The sequence below is a fragment of the Heptranchias perlo genome, chromosome 4, assembly GCF_035084215.1.
Source record: "Heptranchias perlo isolate sHepPer1 chromosome 4, sHepPer1.hap1, whole genome shotgun sequence".
Lineage (NCBI taxonomy): Eukaryota > Metazoa > Chordata > Chondrichthyes > Hexanchiformes > Hexanchidae > Heptranchias > Heptranchias perlo.
In genome coordinates this window covers 50,454,898-50,474,654 of record NC_090328.1, presented here as the reverse complement: position 1 = coordinate 50,474,654, position 19,757 = coordinate 50,454,898, and the positions used below count along the sequence as shown (strand labels likewise).

The 19,757-nt window shown below is 43.5% G+C and overlaps 1 protein-coding gene across 1 annotated transcript in view; it reads left to right on the top strand.

Moving 5' to 3' along the window:
- The first annotated feature begins 2,405 nt into the window (after positions 1-2,405).
- LOC137320918 (solute carrier organic anion transporter family member 4C1-like) overlaps positions 2,406-19,757 on the top strand; it is a 143,991-nt gene continuing 126,639 nt past the window's right edge. Inside the window, exon 1 of the mRNA XM_067982908.1 lies at positions 2,406-2,922. Within this exon, the coding sequence (XP_067839009.1) occupies positions 2,694-2,922 (229 nt within the window). The 5' untranslated portion in view covers positions 2,406-2,693. The remainder of the gene's footprint in view (positions 2,923-19,757) is intronic.

Genomic DNA, 19,757 nt, shown 5'->3' with positions numbered 1-19,757 from the left:
AGCATGAATAGAATATGCCAGCGAGTTAGTTCAAATCTGTAATGTGACATTGGTAATAAACCTCTTGAGCTTTGTTCTCATGGTCTTTGACATCATCTGAATTCCTCAATTAGATTATTTCCTTGTAATCACTCCTAGATATCCACTGTCATTTATCTTAGTGCGTGCATGTTATTTGGCAAAGAACGGATGTAATAATGTGAGCAAAGAATAAAACATGAATTAAAAAAAGTTACTTATATAACATTCCTAATGTAAAAGAGTACCTCAGAATTATTAACCATGGCAGAGGTGGACATTGAAGAAAAAGTAACGGAATTTGGGAGGGGAAGAGATTGGGGGCAGGTTGAAAAAATAAGTTTTCAGGAGGCTTTTAAGGGAAAGAGGTAGTAAGGCAAGGAGGTTTTGGAAGAGACTTCCAGAGGACGAGAGATATAATGGTTGAAAGATCAGCCTCTGATGGTGGAATGGAGGGAATTGGGGCAAACACTAATGTGGATTCACAGGAATGGAGGGTGTGGGCTGGGACATATGGCTGGAGAAGATTACCTCAAAAGGGGGAGAGAAAGCCATGGAGTGTGCTGAAAAGGAGTATGAGGTTTTTGAATTCAATTTGCTGGGGCCCAGTAAAGTTGAGGAAGGACAGGGGTGATGGGTGTGCAAGAAGCAGACAATGTTGGTGGTTTTAAAAGGGATAGAAACAATGCATGAAGAACTGGTAAGATTGAAAATGTCAATGAAGATAGAACTAAGAAGGGAAAATTGCACTTGGGAACTAGTTCGGAAGTGGTTGAGAAAGCAGGAAATGGACCTCATGTAGGAAATTAGTCTGATAAAAGCTGAGTTAGGTAGATTGGTAGAGAAACTGCAATTTGGGAGTGTAGGGACTGACTTGGGGTGCGCAGATTGGGTGGTGTAATGATGAGGAGGAGGTGGATGTAAGGAAGAGAGGGGAGGAAGCATAGGTGGACTGAGCAAAGGCATCAATTTTGGTAACCAAGATGTCTACATGTTTCTTGCATCTAAATTTAAAGGTGGAGACAGAGTGTGTGAAAGATTGGAACAGGCAGTTTGCGATGTCGAAAAGGAGCGTAGAGACATCCTTTCCTTCAGGATGATCCTGGAATAACAAGGAGGATTTCTTTTTGAAACTGGATTTTCTGTAATTTACAACTAGTTCACTTTTACAGTAAAAAAAGTTGAATTTACAAGCATGCAATTTAGGTCAATTTAGAACTTGCAGTGTCAGTGTTTATACTTGGTAACAGCCAACCACTCCACAAACTTAGAATTTACCTTCATTTCTTGTCTCTTGTTCTGAAGTGTGCCCTTTAGGAGGCACGGACTCGATGGGCCGAATGGCCTCCTTCCGTGCTGTAACCTTTCTGTGATTCGATGCTGCCTGATCTTCCCCCAGCTGGCAGAAGGTAAAAATGAGATTCACGATCAAATAAAAAAGCAGCAGAAGTGAATGCACGACCCTTTTAAAAATAACACGGGGAGCTGGTGTTTTATAAGGGGCGCGACTTCCAGTGAACCATGAGGATTCTTGCTTGGTGTGAGTGCAGCTGCCAACTCCCGCTCAGGGTTGCGCCACCTCTCACCGGGCTGCTGCGGATTTGTCCACCGCTCCTCTCCCTCACCCACCCCGATGTTAGCGGCGCTGTGTCCTGGCCGCCGCCTCACTCGGGTTATCTCTTGTCAGCTTCCTGCAGGCTCCTCCCTCCCCGTGCCCCTCGCCCTGTGCCCCCTCGCCCTCTCTCCAGCCAGGTCTGCTGCTGCACCTGGCCCTCAGCCTGGTTGACTCAATAGCGGTATCTTCAATAGGTGAAATTCTAACTCGACATTTCAGTTATTAGTCCCGTTTCTCACCCTCTCTCTGCCTCTCACTAAATTCTGAGATTATTTATGTATTTTCCCTTCTTTCACATACTTGGTAACTCAATGAAGTATGATTTTTTAACATTATGTGTGTCATGGAAGTTAGGGGACAATTAATCATTTGAAACATGTGTACGTAAGTATATATTTTTTCTTTTGTAATTTTTCGATTTTACTTTGTCCTGCCCACCTTCCTGCACTTGCTGTTTCCTGCCCACATTGTAGCACCAATTCATATTTTCGGTTTTCTACCACTTAATTTTTACCAGTGAACTTTGAATGGTGTGAAGCTCTTTCAGTGTTGAATGGGTTAAGCAAGTGGCAGGACTTCAAGGAAGCAACACACAATTGACTTCCTGCTTTTGTAGCCATTTAAGTGCAAGAAACTTGAGCTGAGGATTTGAAACTAGCTTGGAATAGCTGGCACGTGTATTTCTCAGATAAATGCAAATATCAGCAGGCTGATTGGGTTGACTAAAACTCTTGTTCCGCCTCTAGTTAATAGAAATGTAATGCTGCATATCACTTCTGGGCAGAGATGAACTGAATTTACAACTAGATGGATTGCAACCTAGCAAACAAGCCAACTTCTATGCCAGATAGAGAAAATACTTTATATTTTGCAGTCAGCTGGCAGACCTGGAATTTACTGTTTTGAAATCAAGCAACGCCCTGAAACAGGAAACAAATGAGATGATATCGAACAATATAATATGAGAGGACTTTAGGTTATATAATTTGTTCACCGTGCTCTGACAACTGTGAATTTTTAACTTCCTGACAGTATTGATTTAACAAAATCTATTTAAAAAATGGACAAAGGAGTGGATAACCCAGCATTCATCGCTGATAACAACCCAAATGTAGAACAAAACTCAAAATCTATAATGGAAAACCTTGAGATCAGAGAAGTGGAAACGTCTGAGCAAGACTTTGAGGAAGGACCATGTGGCTGGGGAACATTTACACCAAATTGCATTCAGCGCTGCAACAACCCAAAAGGATATTTAGTCTTTCACAGTCTGCTAGGTATCATTCAAGGTAATTTTTTTACAATTTTATTTCATATTTTTTCCTTCCTTTTAGATTCTCACTAAACCATTATCCAGTCCATCATTGAGAGGGAGACAAGCAGACAAACTTTCTAATTCTTACACTTGAGCCAGCAGCAAATAGATGTGTAAGAATAGCACATGTTGACTAATCCTTCAGCAATTCCCTTCAGGCTGAAGGGGGAGGTAGTTTCGATTGTAAATGTTTCTACAGTTACGATCAGTGATACTGCATAATTTAAGTGGGGTGTATTGAAATCACCTAGATTTTCTCTTTACCACTCCTCACTGTTCACTACACTTCCAAGTTTTGTGTCATCTGCAAATTTTGAAATTGTGCCCTGTACACCCAAGTCCAAGTCATTAACATATATCAAGAAAAGCAGTGGTCCTAGTGCCGACCCCTGGGGAATACCACTGTATAGCTTCCTCCAGTCTGAAAAACAATCTTTCACCACTACTCTCTACTTCCTGTCACTTAGCCAATTTTGTATCCGTGCTGTCACTGCCCCTTTTATTCTATGGGCTTCAATTTTGCTGATATGGCAATTATGTGGCACTTTATCAAATGCATTTTGGAAGCCCATAAACACCATATCAACCACATTGCCCTCATCAAACCTCTCTGTTACCTCATCAAAAAACTCAATCAAGTTAGTTAAACATGATTTGCCTTTAACAAATCCGTGCTGCTTTCCTTAATTAATCCACACTTGTCCAAGTGACTGTTAATTTTGTCCCATAGAACCTTAGAACCATAGAAAAAATACAGCACAGAAGGGGGCCATTCGGTCCATCGTGTCCGCGCCGGCTCGAAGAAACAACCAGGTCCCGGATTATCGTTTCTAAAAGCTTCCCCACCAATGAGGTTAAACTGACTGGCCTGTAGTTGCTGGGTTTATCTTTACACCCTTTTTTGAACAAGGGTGTAACATTGCAATTCTCCAGTCCTCTGGCACCACCCCTGTATCTAAGGAGGATTGGAAGATTATGGCCAATCCTCCTTAGATACAGGGGTATCTGAGGGAAGGGTGGAAATTGCAATTTCCACCCTTCCCTCAGCAACTTAGGATGCATCCCATCTGGACCTGGTGACTTATCTATTTTAAGTACAGCCAGCCTTTCTAGTACCTCCTCTTTATCAATTTTTAGCCCATCCAGTATCTCAACTACCTCCTCTTTTACTGTGACCTTGGCAGCATCTTCTTCCTTGGTAAAGACAGATGCAAAGTACTCATTTAGTATCTCAGCTATGCCCTCTGCCTCCATGAGTAAGTTTCCTGTATGGTCCCTAATCGGCCCCACTCCTCATTTTACCACCCGTTTACTATTTATATGCTCAAAGAAGACTTTTGGATTCCCTTTTATGTTAGTTGCCAGTCAATTCTCATACTTTCACTCTGCCCCTCTTATTTCACTTTTCACTTCCCCTCTGAACTTTCTATATTCAGCCTAGTTCTCACTTGTATTATCAACCTGACATCTGTCATACGCCCCCTTCATCTTACTCTCTATCTCTTTTGTCATCCAGGGAGCTCTGGCTTTGGTTGCCGTACTTTTCCCCCTTGTGGGAATGTATCTAGACAGTACCTGAACCATCTCCTCTTTAAAGGCTGCCCTTTGTTCGATTACAGTTTTGCCTGCTGATCTTTGATTCCAGTTTACCCGGGCCAGATCCATTCTCAACCCACTGAAATTGGCCCTCCTCCAATTAAGTATTTTTACTCTAGATTGCTCCTTGTCCTTTTCCATAGCTAATCTAAACCTTATGATACTATGATCGCTGTTCCCTATGTGTTCCCCTACTGACACTTGCTCCACTTGACCCACCTCATTCCCCAGAACCAGATCCAGCAATGCCTCCTTCCTCGTTGGGCTGGAAACGTACTGATCAAGGAAGTTTTCCTGAACACACTTCAGAAATTCTTCACCCTCTCTGCCCTTTACACTATTACTATCCCAGTCAATATTAGGATAATTGAAGTTCCCCATTATCACTGCTCTATGGTTCTTGCACCTCTCTGTAATTTCCCAGCAAATTTATTCCTCTATATCCTTCCCACTAGTTGGTGGCCTTTAGAATACACCCAGTAGTTTAGTGGCACCTCTGTTAACTCTAACCAAATAGATTCAGTCCTTGACCCATCTAGGAGGACGTCCTTTCTCTCCAGCACTGCAATATTCTCCTTAATCAATATTGCCACTCCATCTCCTTTCTTTCCTTCCCTATCTTTCCTGAACACCTTGTATTCAGGAATATTTAGTACCCAATCCTGCCCTTTTTTGAATCAGGTCTCCGTTATCACCACAACATCATATTCCCGCTTGGCTATTTGCGTCTGCAGCTCACCAACCTTATTTACCAAGCTTCGTTTGTTTACACACATGCACAGTACTCGGGCTTGATTCATTTGTTTACAGTAAGCGTTGAAGCTACAATTCATGTTTTCTAAATTGTAGAAAAAGTCTCAGCGTTTTCATGTTTACAGCTTACAGTTATTTCACTTAAATATCTAAAACTAACTTTAGTGCATTGTAAAGATGTTTATGTTGGCCCTCCTAAGTCATTACGGTTGGATAAAGCATATCTTTATTTTGTGAGGATATATACTAGGCAATCTCCCGTGGCGTTGTTCATGGGCAGTCGAGACCATGTGTAGTCTTCAGAGGAAGCAGGATTAGAGGGTGGGGGATAATTAGATCAGGGTGCGCAGACATAATTTAGCCCCCATTTTAAAGTCATACATTCTCTCCTTATGTTTATGTAACTAGTTAATCTCTGTGGCGTTGAACATGTTAATTCAGAGAATATGGTCACTCTTTTACCTGTCCCTGATGTCTTCCAGTTGCTGTGTCTCTGTCTTTCCTCTTCTACTTCTCTCTGCCTGTCTCTCTCTTCTCTGCTGCTTCTCTCCCCTGAACTCTTTTTTTCATCTCTCTCTCTTCTTTTGGAAGAGAGGTAGTGGCTGGTATGGGGAAAAGAAGCCACCAATGTTTGCAGGATGCGTCTCTCAGAAGCTCTCTGCCCACCTCCTCCATCAGTCACTAGTACTTCCCCCCCCACCCCCTTGTTCCATTGCATCTCTTACCCCCTCACTGTTCCACTATCTGTTCCCCTTCCGACCACCCCTCACTCTCATCACTACCTCTACCTCTTCCACGTTAGATCGACCCACTCAACCTCTGTATCCTCCCTCCCCTTTGCTCAGCTGTCACCTCAATCTTAACCCTGCATCTGCTCCCACTCACTCACCCCAAAGGCAGATGGTGAGAGGCCAGAGGCCCCCCTCACCTTCAACCAGTTTCCCACCCACCCTTGCTTCCTATCTGTTTCCCTCTGAAAGGTTTTATTAGTTTTCAACTTAATTTTTAAAAAAGATATCAAATTAGAATGAGGAAAGGAAAGACTGTTTCTCTATTTGTCTCTGCATTTTTCTCTCTCTTTCCCTTTGGCACTTAGGTATTAGGAATTAGAATCTCTCTCATAGGTGTATGTGATTAGCATTCACCTTCTCTGTCAACAGTGCATGGATAATTAGTTGGGTTAAAAATTCAATACTGTCTTTCAACCCTTTGTCTTTACCTCTTTTGGGGTCTCTTTTTTCCTCACTTTAATATACTTTCTAAATTTTGTAGAACAGAACTATCACAGATGTGTTATTGGAAGGCTGAAATTTTTCAGACATACAGGCACATGATCCTCTTTAAAAAAAGCATTCAATATAAATTTATCTCAGTAAAGCTTTTTTTAAAAAAAACTGGCCTCTTGTTTTTCAAAATGATTTGAAGAAAAGCTACTGGACAGAAAGTGCTAAGAGCTGAATAAAGACTTAATTTGGGAAGCAGAATAGAGTTGGTTGGTGCATAGGAGTTTCTCAGTAGTACAGGTTGAACAGCTGGGGGACAGCTAGAGTGCCACTACTGGCAGGAGAGTGTAATTAAACCATGACAAGTTTACATCAGCTGTTTCCATTATAAATGTAGACATAAGAATTTATAATGGGAACAAGTTGACAGGAAAATTTACCCTTCAGCACAGTATTAATGAGTTTGCTGACTTATAGAGGTTGATTTTAACTGGGGGTGTGTTCGGGGGTGTGGTATTGGAGGGAAACCCCTGCGGGGAATTCAGTGTGAGGCCCGGGCCATTTTAACTCCCGGACCTTATTTGAATAAAGCAGGACAGTCTCTTGCCAAAAACTGGTGAGAGTGATAATAGAGCCAGCAGGTGGGAGCAAAAATCGAGTTGTGAGTCCAAGGGAATAGTCTCTATAAAGTTAGCATTGGGCAGGGGCTTTGGCAGCAGATGCCGGCACTGAGAGTGAGTGGCAAGGTCGGGCTGGTCTGATCGGATCAAAAAATGTTATGGACAGGTACAGAAAATAATCAAAATTGCTAATGGAATGCTGTCCTTTATATTTAAAGGACTAGAATACAAGGGGGTAGAAGTTATGCTACAGCTATACAAGGCTCTGGTTAGACCACACCTGGAGTACTGTGTTCAGTTCTGGGCACTGTACCTTAGGAAGGATATATTGGCCTTGGAGGGAGTGCAGTGTAGATTTGCTAGAATGATACCTGGACTTCAAGGGTTAAATTACGAGGAGAGATTACACAAACCAGTGTTATATTCCCTGGAATTAGAAGATTAAGGGGTGATTTGATCAAACTTTTCAAGATATTAAGGAGAATTGATAGGGTAGATAGAGAGAAACTATTTCCGCTGGTTGGGGAATCTAGAACTAGGGGACATATCCTAAAAATTAGAGCCAGACCTTTCAGGAGTGAAGTTAGGAAACACTTCTACACGCAAAGGGTGGTAGAAGTTTGCAACTCTCTTCCGCAAACGGCAGTTGATGCTAGCTCAATTGTTAATTTTAAATCTGAGATTGATAGATTTTTGTTAACCAAAGATATTAAGGGATATGGGGCTAAGGCGGGTACATGGAATTAGGTCGCAGATCAGCCATGATCTCATTGAATGTGAAACAGGCTCGAGTGGCTCAATGGTCTTCTCCTGTTCCTATGTTCCGACATACTGCTGCAAGTTTCCTTATTGGTGATAATTCCAGCACTTTACTTCTCCAGTCAGATATAAATGTGTGTGAAGGACTGGAAATCTCCCGTATCTATCACAGGTTCTCTGCTCCTCCAGGGCCTTCACTCCCTTTCCATAATCCTACTTGGAAGTATACTTTAGTTGCTTTGTTTTTGCAATCCGTTGTGGTCTTCTTCACTTTTTTAACTGGCTGGTAATTGCTCACCCTAACTGCTGCGTCCCGATAACTGCTTGCGGTCCCTTAAAAAATCACTGTCCCACCTGAGTTATTGCTTTATAAAAGATTCATTCAAACAATATAAAGCTGTTGTGAAACCATTTACTGATTCAATTTGTTCTTGTTTCCTTTGATTGACTTTAGCTCGTTGAGTTCCTGCAGAATACAAAATAATTTTTGAATTGATCTTGTATTGTTTCATAAATATCCTATTGTTCTCAGAGACTTCAAAACAGCTCAAAATATCTATCCATTGAATATATCAGACTATTAGTCTGAAGCAGTTCTACTTTCTTATCTAAGATAAAACAATTCTAGATCTTTCAAAATGCCATTATGCTGCCTTACCGATGTCAAACTTAACCAGAAGGCTTATTTGGAATGAAGCAATTTCTCTGCATTTTAACGTTTCTTCTCCTACCTTGTTTTTCCCAAACCTTTCTCCTGTCTAGTCGCCAGCAGCTCATTTTCTGTTTCTTCATGGTTTCCAGATGATTCTTTTAATGAAGAACAACGACCACTGCTGCCATGTTGTGTATGGGTTCTTTTCAAATCAACTAAGATGCAAGACATCTTTAGAATGTAACTATTTTTACATGTTTTGCAGGAGCTTTCTGGCTTCCAGCTGGACCAAGAAAGCTTCACAGTTACACACTGCCGCAAATCAGATTATGCCCATTTTCGCCTACTCTCCAGTGATGCAGCATTCCCTTTGCTGCCTTTATTTACATTACACACTCATAACAGAACTTAAACTTACCCAGGGGAGCATCAGGAGGGGGGTGGCAGTTTGTGTTGGGTGAACCTTCAGGAAAGAGACCCAGACTGGTATTCCTCCAGTTCCAGCCAGAGGCAGAACATCACTTGTTCTCATTGCCAGATGTCCCTCATGTGCTTCATCCACATGTTTGTTGTGGGGAGGGTTGTACTTTGCCTTGGGTGGGGGGGGGAGGTGGGGGATGCACCTTCTTGCAGCTAATAGTGAGAGTTGTGCTGGCCTACTCATTGTGGAGGGGTACTCATTCTCCAATGAGCACCAGCCATCACTGAGCTGGGATCTCTGGGAATGCAAGATCAGTCATGGTCCTAGTGGCCTTCTGGACTGCTGTTTGGAATGGCAAGATGTGGGGGCATGTGTGTTGCAGGGTGCCATTCTGGCCGTAGGGTTTTCAGTAGTTGTTACGGAGAGATGAAATTTGTGGAGCTTCTGTAGGGTATGAGGTATGTGTGATGTATGATCTTGAAATGGCTTTCATACATTTTGCTGCAGGTGATGGGTGTTAAGGATCTATCTCCATGCTTCTCGCCACTCCTTCTCCCTTAATGGACAACCTAGGTCTTATTACCAGGCTTTCCTGTTTGGCCATGGAGGTGAGAAAGGAGCACAGATGAGTATATATGTCTGCAGGAGGCAGTTGGTGAGTGGCAGAACAATAAAAAAGGTGAGCTCATGTTGAAGTATCCCACAGAGATCTGTGTTGGGGCCTCATCTATTCACTATATTTATTAACGACTTAGATGAAGGGATAAAGAGCCACGTATCCAAGTTTGCTGACGACACAAAGGTAGGCAGCATTGTAAGCAGTGAAGATGGAAGCATAAAATTACAGAGAGATATTACTAAATTAAGTGAATGAGCAAAACTGTGGCAAATGAATTTCAATGTAGGCAAGTGTGAGGTCATCCACTTTGGACCTCAAAAGAATAGATCAGAGTACTTTTTTTTTATTTGTTCATGGGATGTGGGCGTCGCTGGCGAGGCCAGCATTTATTGCCCATCCCTAATTGCCCTTGAGAAGGTGGTGGTGAGCCGCCTTCTTGAACCGCTACAGTCCGTGTGGTGAAGGTTCTCCCACAGTGCTGTTAGGAAGGGAGTTCCCGGATTTTGACCCAGCGACGATGAAGGAACGGCGATATATTTCCAAGTCGGGATGGTGTGTGACTTGGAGGGGAACGTGCAGGTGGTGTTGTTCCCATGTGCCTGTTGCTGTTGTCCTTCTAGGTGGTAGAGGTTGTGGGTTTGGGAGGTGCTGTTGAAGAGGTCTTGGCGAGTTACTGCAGTGCATCCTGTAAATGGTACACACTGCAGCCACAGTGCACCGATGGTGAAGGGAGTGAATGTTTAGGGTGGTGGATGGGGTGCCAAACAAGTGGGCTGCTTTGTCGTGGATGGTGTCGAGCTTCTTGAGTATTGTTGGAGCTGCACTCATCCAGTCAAGTGGAGAGTATGCCATCACACTCCTGACTTGTGCCTTGTAGATGGTGGAAAGGCTTTGTGGAGTCAGGAGGTGAGTCACTCGCCGCAGAATACCCAGCCTCTGACCTGCTCTTGTAGCCACAGTATTTGTGTGGCTGGTCCAGTTAAGTTTCTGGTCAATGGTGACCCCCAGGATGTTGATGGTGGGGGATTCGGCGATGGTAATGCCGTTGAATGTCAAGGGGAGGTGGTTAGACACTCTCTTGTTGGAGATGGTCATTGCCTGGCACTTGTCTGGCACGAATGTTACTTGCCACTTATCAGCCCAAGCCTGGATGTTGTCCAGGTCTTGCTGCATCCAGGCACGGACTGCTTTATTATCTGCGGGGTTGCGAATGGAACTGAACACTATGCAATCATCAGCGAACATCCCCATTTCTGACCTTATGTTGGAGGGAAGGTCATTGATGAAGCAGCTGAAGATGGTCGGGCCTAGGACACTGCCCTTCTAAATGGTGAAAAGCTCGAAACATTGGAGATCCGAAGAGACTTAAGGGTCCATGTACATAGATCATTAAAATATCATGGACAGGTACAGAAAATAATCAAAGAGGCGAATGGAATGCTGGCCTTTATATCCACAGGACTAAAATACAAGGGGGTAGAAGTTATGCTTCAGCCATATAAAGCCCTGGTTAGTCCACACCTGGAGTACTGTGTTCAGTTCTGGGCACCGCATCTTAGGAAGGATATATTGGCCTTAGAGGGAGTACAGCTAGATTTACTAGAATGACACCTGGACTCCAATGGTTAAATTACAAAGAAAGGTTACACAAACTAGGGTTGTATTCCCTGGAATTTAGAAGATTAAGGGGTGATTTGATCAACGTTTTCAAGATATTATGGGGAACTGATAGGGTAGATAGAAACTATTTCCGCTGGTTGGGGAGTCTAGGACTAGGGGACATAGCCTAAAAATTAGAGCCGGGACTTTCAGGAGTGAAGTTGGGAAACACTTCGACACGCAAAGAGTGGTAGAAGTTTGGAACTCTCTTCCGCAAACGGCAGTTGATGCTAGCTCAATTGTTAATTTTAAATCTGACATTGATAGATTTTTGTTAACCAAAGATATTAAGAGATATGGGGCTGAGGCAGGTATATGGAGTTAGGTCACAGATTAGCCATGATCTCATTAAATGGCGGAACAGCCTCGAGGGGCTAAACGGCCTACTCCTGTTCCTATGTTCCAATGTCCTAAGTCTGCAAAGTATTGCTGGTCTCTGTAGATAGTGCTTAATCTGGAGATAGCAGTATTGATCATGTTGGGGGAGGTGGAAACTGTTAGTTAATTGATGAAAGGGCATTATCTGAGCCTTGAGGACTATCTGGCATAATCCCTTTCTCATGCCAGGATCTAAATCTGATGGGGTTGAGTCCTCTTGGGAATTCCCCATTAAGCCAGATTGGAGAGAAGGCTGATAGACCCGGTGGGACTTTCAGAGAGGCACAGGCATCTCTCCAGACTCCCAAGATTGTAATGAAATGGACGTTTCTGGCTCTCTATTGGTTTGAATGACTAATACACAACTAAGGATATATGAGTGGCAAGCGGTGCAGAGGATTGGATGGGAGATCTTGACCAACTGTGTGTTTTGCTGGGAAGCCAGGGACCAGGCCACAGTCACGAGGGTCTGGGCTGCTCAGTAGTAGTGTCTGAAATTTGGGGGCAGGTCCCTCTATTATTTTGGGAGCTGAAAGCGTTTGAGACCTTGGTAATTCTATTATGATGCAACAGCTCCATTTGGATGACGTGATTTGGAAGTTGATGGTCTTTTTGGTGATATATGATACAGGGTGGGAGTTTCTCTGGTTGTAAGATATGGATTCTCCATGTTTTCTCTGGGGCACTGACAGATGGAACAGGTTTGAGCTGGTAATAAGATAATTAATTGGTTACATAAGTCGTGCGATTTATTGTTCTCTAATAGGCATTTTTCCTGTGCCATTTGGGCTGTTGAGCAAATTAACACATATATAATTTACACATATTAGTGAGACATTAGTCTTGAGCTGTGGGGGAGGCATGGAGTGCAAAAGGCCAGGAGAGCGTGAAGCTTAGCTTCAGTGAGAGTTTTGTCTTCAAAGGAGTTCAGCCTTGAGGTATGGTCATAGAATCATAGAATCATAGAAATTTACGGCACAGAAGGAGGCCATTCGGCCCATTGTGTCTGTGCCTGCCGAAAAAGAGCTATCCGGCCTAATCCCAATTTCCAGCTCTTGGTCCGTAGCCTTGCAGGTTACAGCACTTCAAGTGCATATCCAAGTATTACGGCACTTTAGGTTGGCCTAAAAATATACTTGAGAGGTTAAACTAATAAGTTGTTTTGTTTAATTTTATTAAACTTTCACGATAAAACAGTTACATTTACTGAGCCCTGATATGTATGGTACATTTGAGATTTGGGGATCATGGATGCTTCGTGTGTCGTGGATGGCCACATGTTCAGCAAGCGTCTCTGACCACTTATGCTTGAGCTCAAGTTTTCTGAGCTGAAGGAACAACTGGAGACATTCCAAAACATTCGGGAGGCAGAAGGGTTCTTGGAATGCACATTCCAAGAGAAGGTCACCCCACAGGCTGAGCGACTTAGTGTGGAAGGGTAGTGGGTGACCATCTGTCATGGTAGGAAGAGGAGGCAGGGACTGTCTTAGAGTGTTGAATTGACAAAGAGGTATTCAGTTTTAAATACCTGTGACAATAACAACAATTCGGAGGAGAGCAACCACGAGCAAAATCACGACAATGTGGAGCAAGTGATTGCCAAATATAGGGAAGTGAAATGCAGAAATGCAGTAGTAACAGGGGATTCCACTGTCATGGATAGACATGTACTTTTGCAGTTGGAATCGAGAGTGCTGCCTCGAAGTGCCAGGGTAAGGGATATCACAGAACAGGTGCAACATTTTAGAGAGGAAAATGGAAGTTGTAGTTCAATTTAGAACTACTGACAAAGAAAGAAATAGAATTGGGAGTCCTGCAAAGGGAATCTCAGCAATTAGAAGCTAGACTAAAGAGCAGGAGCTCCAATCTCAGGACTACTCCCGGAGCCGATAAGGAAGTCAAATGTGTTACTGGAGAGACTGTGTAAGAGGGAACAGTTCAGATTCTTGTGACATTTGGATCAGAACTGGGGCAGGATTGGCTTGTACAGGATGGATGGACTTTACTTGAGCAAGATTGAGACCAGCGTCCTTGCTGGGAGAGAAAATAGTGCTGTGGTGGAGGGTTTAAACAAATATAGCAGGAAGAAGGGGAAAAGAGAGATAAGGAAACAGCAAGGAAAGCCAAATGTGCAAGTGTAGGAAGCAAAGGATCTAAGACTATAGTGGGAATTGTGCATAGGACGCCTGGCAGCAGCTCTGAAGTGCTAAATTGTATAAATGCGGAAATTAGACAAGCGTGAAAGAAAGGCATAGTGGTCTTAATGGGGGACTTTAACCTTCACATAGATTGGGAAAAACAGACTAGCAACTGTCAGAAAGGTAGTGAATTTCTTGAGTGTGTTCGGGATAGTTTTCTACAGCAGTATGTCCTGGAGGCAACAAGGGGGCAAGCCATACTAGATTTAGTTAACAGCTTAACTGTACGCGAACATCTATCCAATAGCGATCATAACATGATCGAGTTCAATGTAGTGTTTGAAAGGGAAAAAAAGTGAGTCAGCTGCTAAGATTCTAGACTTGGGTAAGGCCGACATTAATGGGATGAGACAGAGACTGCCCACAGTAAACTGGGCAAATCTGTTAATGGGTAAAACGACTGATGATCAGTGAGAAATGTTTAAAGAAACATTTAACGTGATACAGAATCGGTTTATACCCCTGAGGGGCAAGAACTCTACTTGCCAAAAAAAACAGCCATGGACAACTAAAGAGGTGAGGGACAGTATAAGACATACGGAAAGGGCATACAAAAAGGCAAAAAATGGCACAGATCCTGGCGAATGGGAAAGATACAAAGATCATCAAAGGGTCACAAAACAGACAGTAAGAGCTACAAAAAGAGAGTATGAAAAGAAACTTGCAAGGGATATCAAAACCAATACGAAGAACTTTTACAGTTACATTCGGAAAAAGCGGGTGGTCAGGAGCAGTGTTGGCCCCTTAAAAACTGAAAGTGGGCATATTGTCATTGACAATGGGGAAATGGCGGACATCTTGAACAATTACTTTGCGTCAGTATTTACAGTAGAAAAAGAGGATAGCATGCCGGAAATCCCAAGAAAACTAATATTGAATCGGGGACAGGGACTCGATAAAATTAATATAAGTAAAGCAACAGTAATGAAGAAAATAATAGCACTAAAGAATGACAAATCCCCAGGACCAGATGGTTTCCATCCCATGGTTTTAAAGGAAGTAGGTGAGCACATTGCAGATGCCCTAACTATAATCTTTCAAAGTTCTCTAGATTCAGGAACTGTCCCTCTAGATTGGAAAATTGCACATGTCACTCTGCTTTTTAAGAAAGGAGAGAGAGGGAAACCAGGGAATTATAGACAAGTTAGCCTAACATCTGTTGTGGGGAAAATGCTGGAGTCTATAATTAAGGATAGGGTGACTGAACACCTCGAGAATTTTCAGTTAATCAGAGAGATCCAGCATGGATTTGTGAAAGGTAGGTCGTGCCTGACAAACCTGATTGAATTTTTTGAAGAGGTGACTAAAGTAGTGGACAGGGGAATGTCAATGGATGTTATTTATATGGACTTCCAGAAGGCATTTGATAAAGTCCCACATAAGACACTGTTGGCTAAGTTAGAAGCCCATGGAATCGAGGGAAAAGTACGGACTTGGTTAGGAAGTTGGCTGAGTGAAAGGCGACAGAGAGTAGGGATAATGAGTAGGTACTCACATTGGCAGGATGTGACTAGTGGAGTCCCGCAGGGATCTGTCTTGGGGCCTCAATTATTCACAATATTTATTAACGACTTAGATGAAGGCATAGAAAGTCTCATATCTAAGTTTGCCGATGACACAAAGAAGATTGGTGGCATTGTAAGCAGTGTAGATGAAAACATAAAATTACAAAGGGATATTGATAGATTAGGTGAATGGGCAAAACTGTGGCAAATGGAATTCAATGTAGACTAATGTGAGGTCACCCACTTTGGATCAAAAAAGGATAGAACAGGGTACTTCCTAAATGGTAAAAAGTTAAAAACATTGGATGTCCAAAGGGACTTAAGGTTCAGGTACATCGATCATTGAAGTGTCATGAACAGGTGCAGAAAATAATCAATAAGGCAAATGGAATGCTGGCCTTTGTATCTAGAGGACTAGAGTACAAGGGGGCAGAAGTTATGCTGCAGCTATACAAAACCCTGGTTAGACCGCACCTGGAGTACTGTGAGCAGTTCTGGGCACTGCACCGTCAGAAGGACATATTGGCCTTGGAGGGAGTGCAGCGTAGGTTTACTAAAATGATACCCGGACTTCAAGGATTAAGTTACGAGGAGAGATTACACAAATTGGGGTTCTTTTCTCTGGAGTTTCGAAGGTTAAGGGGTGATCTAATCGACGTTTATAAGATATTAAGGGGAACGGATAGGGTGGATAGAGAGAAACTATTTCCACTGGTTGGGGATTCGAGGAGTAGGGGGCACAGTCTAAAAATTAGAGCCAGACCTTTCAGGAGCGAGATTAGAAAACATTTCTACACACAAAGGGTTGTAGAAGTTTGGAACTCTCTTCTGCAAACGGCAATTGATACTAGCTCAATTGCTAAATTTAAATCTGAGATAGATAGCTTTTTGGCAATCAAAGGTATTAAGGGATATGGGCCAAAGGCGGGTATATGGAGTTAGATCACCGATCAGCCATGATCTTATCAAATGGCGGAGCAGGCACGAGGGGCTGAATGGCCTACTCCTGTTCCTATGTTACTATGCTCCTATGATAAACGTGAAATCCATCCAAAGGAGGGATTAAACAAGGTAATTACCAAACTGCCAAAGGGACGTTTGAGTCAGAAATGCATAAAATATTGTGAATAAAACTGGTGAAGTATTGGCAAAAATTGCTATAGGGGTATGATATAATTGGGGATATTTAGTGTGTCATTGCCCAGGCACACTGCAGTTTGACTGATGTCACTTAATCCGTGAAAGTATCTATGGAAGACCCGAATTTGGAACAAAAGGATGAAAAAGGAAATCTAATGAAGAATGAAGGAATGGCGAAGTACTAAATGAGTACTTTGCCTTGGTTTTCACTTCACTGCCAGACTTGCAGTGGGAGTCAGCTGGAAATGCTGCAGCATTTTGAAGTCCTTATTTGTTGAGACTTCACTGATGGCTACTTTTCATTTGGGGTGGGGTTTGTAGGGAAAATGTAGCTCTCAGCAGTTCCCTTCCCTTCTCCCTCCAATTACTGGTGCTTCTCCCACCTCCTCTCTCCCATCATGTCCCCTATCCCTTCACCTTCCCACTACCCATTTCCCGTCCTACTGACCCCTCTCTCCCATCGCTACCTCTATCTCGTCCCCTTTGAAGTATCCACTCAACCCTTGTATCTTCTCTCCTCTTTGCTCTGCTGTCATTCACCTCACCTTTAATCCTCCCACTCCCAATCACTTCCTCCAAGGGCCCCCTCACCCTCAATCTGTTTTCCTCCTCTCCTTTCCTTTAAAGGACAAGAGTTAAAGGGGCACAAGCCCCTCAAGATAGTAAAAATATTTGGCTGAAATGGCTTGGTAAATGTCCACATAAAGGCAGCTGACATGGAGAGGGAAAGACAGGTCTTCTCCCTACTTCAGCACATTAAGTGATCTTCTCGTCGCTCCTTGTGCAAGTTTCACATACCCTCTTCTGTCCTTACTTGGGGTCAGCAGTACAGTGGTGGGAAGGCATGTAAATTGGCCAAGTTCCCTGGCCCTGCTTCCGGCTTTTATTTAAATACAAATGGGTGGTCAGGGGGCAGATGGTTGAGATCTCTGCTTGAGGGGTGGAGGAAAATTTCCAATGACATTTTCAGGATTGGAGATCCTGCAGTAAGCTTCTCCACCCTATTTTCCCTGCTCCGCTGGTGCTGAACACAGGGCTGTATCAAATTTGCATAATTGAGGTCCATTTTGGAATATCTATATACTTGTAATATCTGGAGGAGGAGGAAGATTAGCACGTTGTCTTTTTTGGATGCTGGAGCAATAAAGAAGGAGAGCACTAACTCCGAGGTACCCAGTCGATTGAGTTTATATACCCTGACGGACCTTATGAGAATCAATGTCTCTGGAGGCACAGGTTTAATATGGAGGTCGTCAGTTGTATCACCTGCTGGGAGAGGACCTGGAATCATGGTCCCCAGTCTTCACGGCACTGTCTGCCAGTGAAGATCACCATGGCATTCAATTACTATACCATTGGGAATGTAACTTGCATAAGCCAGTCGGCATTGTATAGTTGCATCTACCAAGTCATGGATGCCTTGTTTGCCAGGGCAAATCAGTACATCATGTTCTTCATTGATGCCAGGGAGCAGCAAATATGTGCCCTTATTTCTCCCGACATGTTGGCTTGACTAGAATGCAGGGCATGATTGACAGGACCCATGTGGGCCTGTGAGCTCTTACTTGAATCAAAATGGGTTCTACTCCATTCATGTCCAGCTAGTGTACAGTAACAGGCACAAGGTCATGTAGGTGAATGCTAGATTCCCAAGCAGCTTGTACAATGCCTTCATCCTCAGACAATCCACCCTTGTTTGAAAAAGGGCAAGGACTGAATGTCTAGTTGCTGGGGGGCCTTAGCTACCACTGTTGCTCTGTTGATGACACCTTTGTGGGCTCCATCTAATGATGTGGAGCAGAGATACAACGAACAGAAGTCAGGCTGCTACTAACTGAAACATCTGGAGAACTCCCATCCTGAAAACTTTCTCCTGATCATGTCATTCAGTACAGTCCTTATTTCCTCCCTACTTTTTGCCCTTCCTCTGCGACATGGATATTCTTGGAAAATCTACTCTGAATCCATCCATAGTCACTCTTGTCATTATCTAACCTGCTACAAAAACCTCTACTTCCAGTAACATCAAGAGAACTTTGCACAAATCATAATCTACAGCCAATCCATTTAATGCATAGACACCCAATTGTGATTATCAACCTAATTCTTCCCACCACGGTACTTCCCCTTGTGAGTCATCTAAGTAACTTCTTGTGTATCACTGTGAGGCCCTTACCCAAGATAGCTCTTGATCTTTGTGAGCTTGTACATCAGATGGGCCAGCTTCAGGCTGCAGCTCATCTGCTGCTGCAGATCTGGTCTGGCCCTGCCTACTTTCAGGATCCTATGTAGTCAATGGGGGTAGACTGATACCAGTGAAAGTGGAGCCTTCTGGAGCGAGAGCAGCAAAATCCACAGCCGATTTCAACCTTCCCCTTCCGGCCTTTCTGCCGCTCTGCCTGTAAGTCTGAGGGTTGTCAGACCCCATGACAGGACGGGCAAGTTGCATGGTGGATACTATTTCCCTCCTTGTTTCAGCTACCTCCCCTGTGAGCCCATCACTGCCACAGTGCGATTGAGAGCCTTTATTGCAGCAGTCTGAGCATTCATGAAAGAACCCAAGACTGACATCAAGGCTCAGCTGTGGCTTTCCAGCCAGGCCAACCAGTGGGAAGAGTAGTCAGGGCCAGAAGAGGCCCAAAAAGGTAAGTGTTTTTGCATTTTTTTTAAAACTTTCCTTATGAGGCCAGGAGGAGCAGGAGTGCCAGGGATCATTCCTTTAGCGTCCCGCAGCCTTCTCCATTGTGCTCCCGCCTGCTGGCCAGTTGCTAATTCACACCAGTTTCGGACAGAAGACTGACCGGAGTCACGCAGATGACACCCAGGAGTTTAAATCTCCCAGTGCTTACGCTGACGAAGTCAGGGCGGTTCGCTGTGTTCCTCGGCCTCCACCCGCCCAATTCCCGCCACCAGTTAAAATCGGGGCTATCATGTTACAGAAGTTTTTGGGGCACATGGGGTGGAAGGGAAGGAGTAGTGTAATTTCCACCGTGGTGGTGTAGCCATTTCTATGCTGTGTGGCCGTGGAGATGGTTCTTTCAGTATTTGAATATGCTCAAAGTTACATCATAATATTATATGTATATATTTCCTTTCTACCATAGCAACAAAAAATGTAAAACCATCATTGTGATTTTGAACAAAGACAACAAACCTGCGTAATGTTTGGATGTAATGGGCCAGAAATCGCTCCCAAAGTAATAGAGGAGCTTAACTGCGCTCTCAGTTTTTAGTGGTGAATTGAAGGTACAAGTTCCTGCATTTGCTCAGTGAAACACGGAAATCG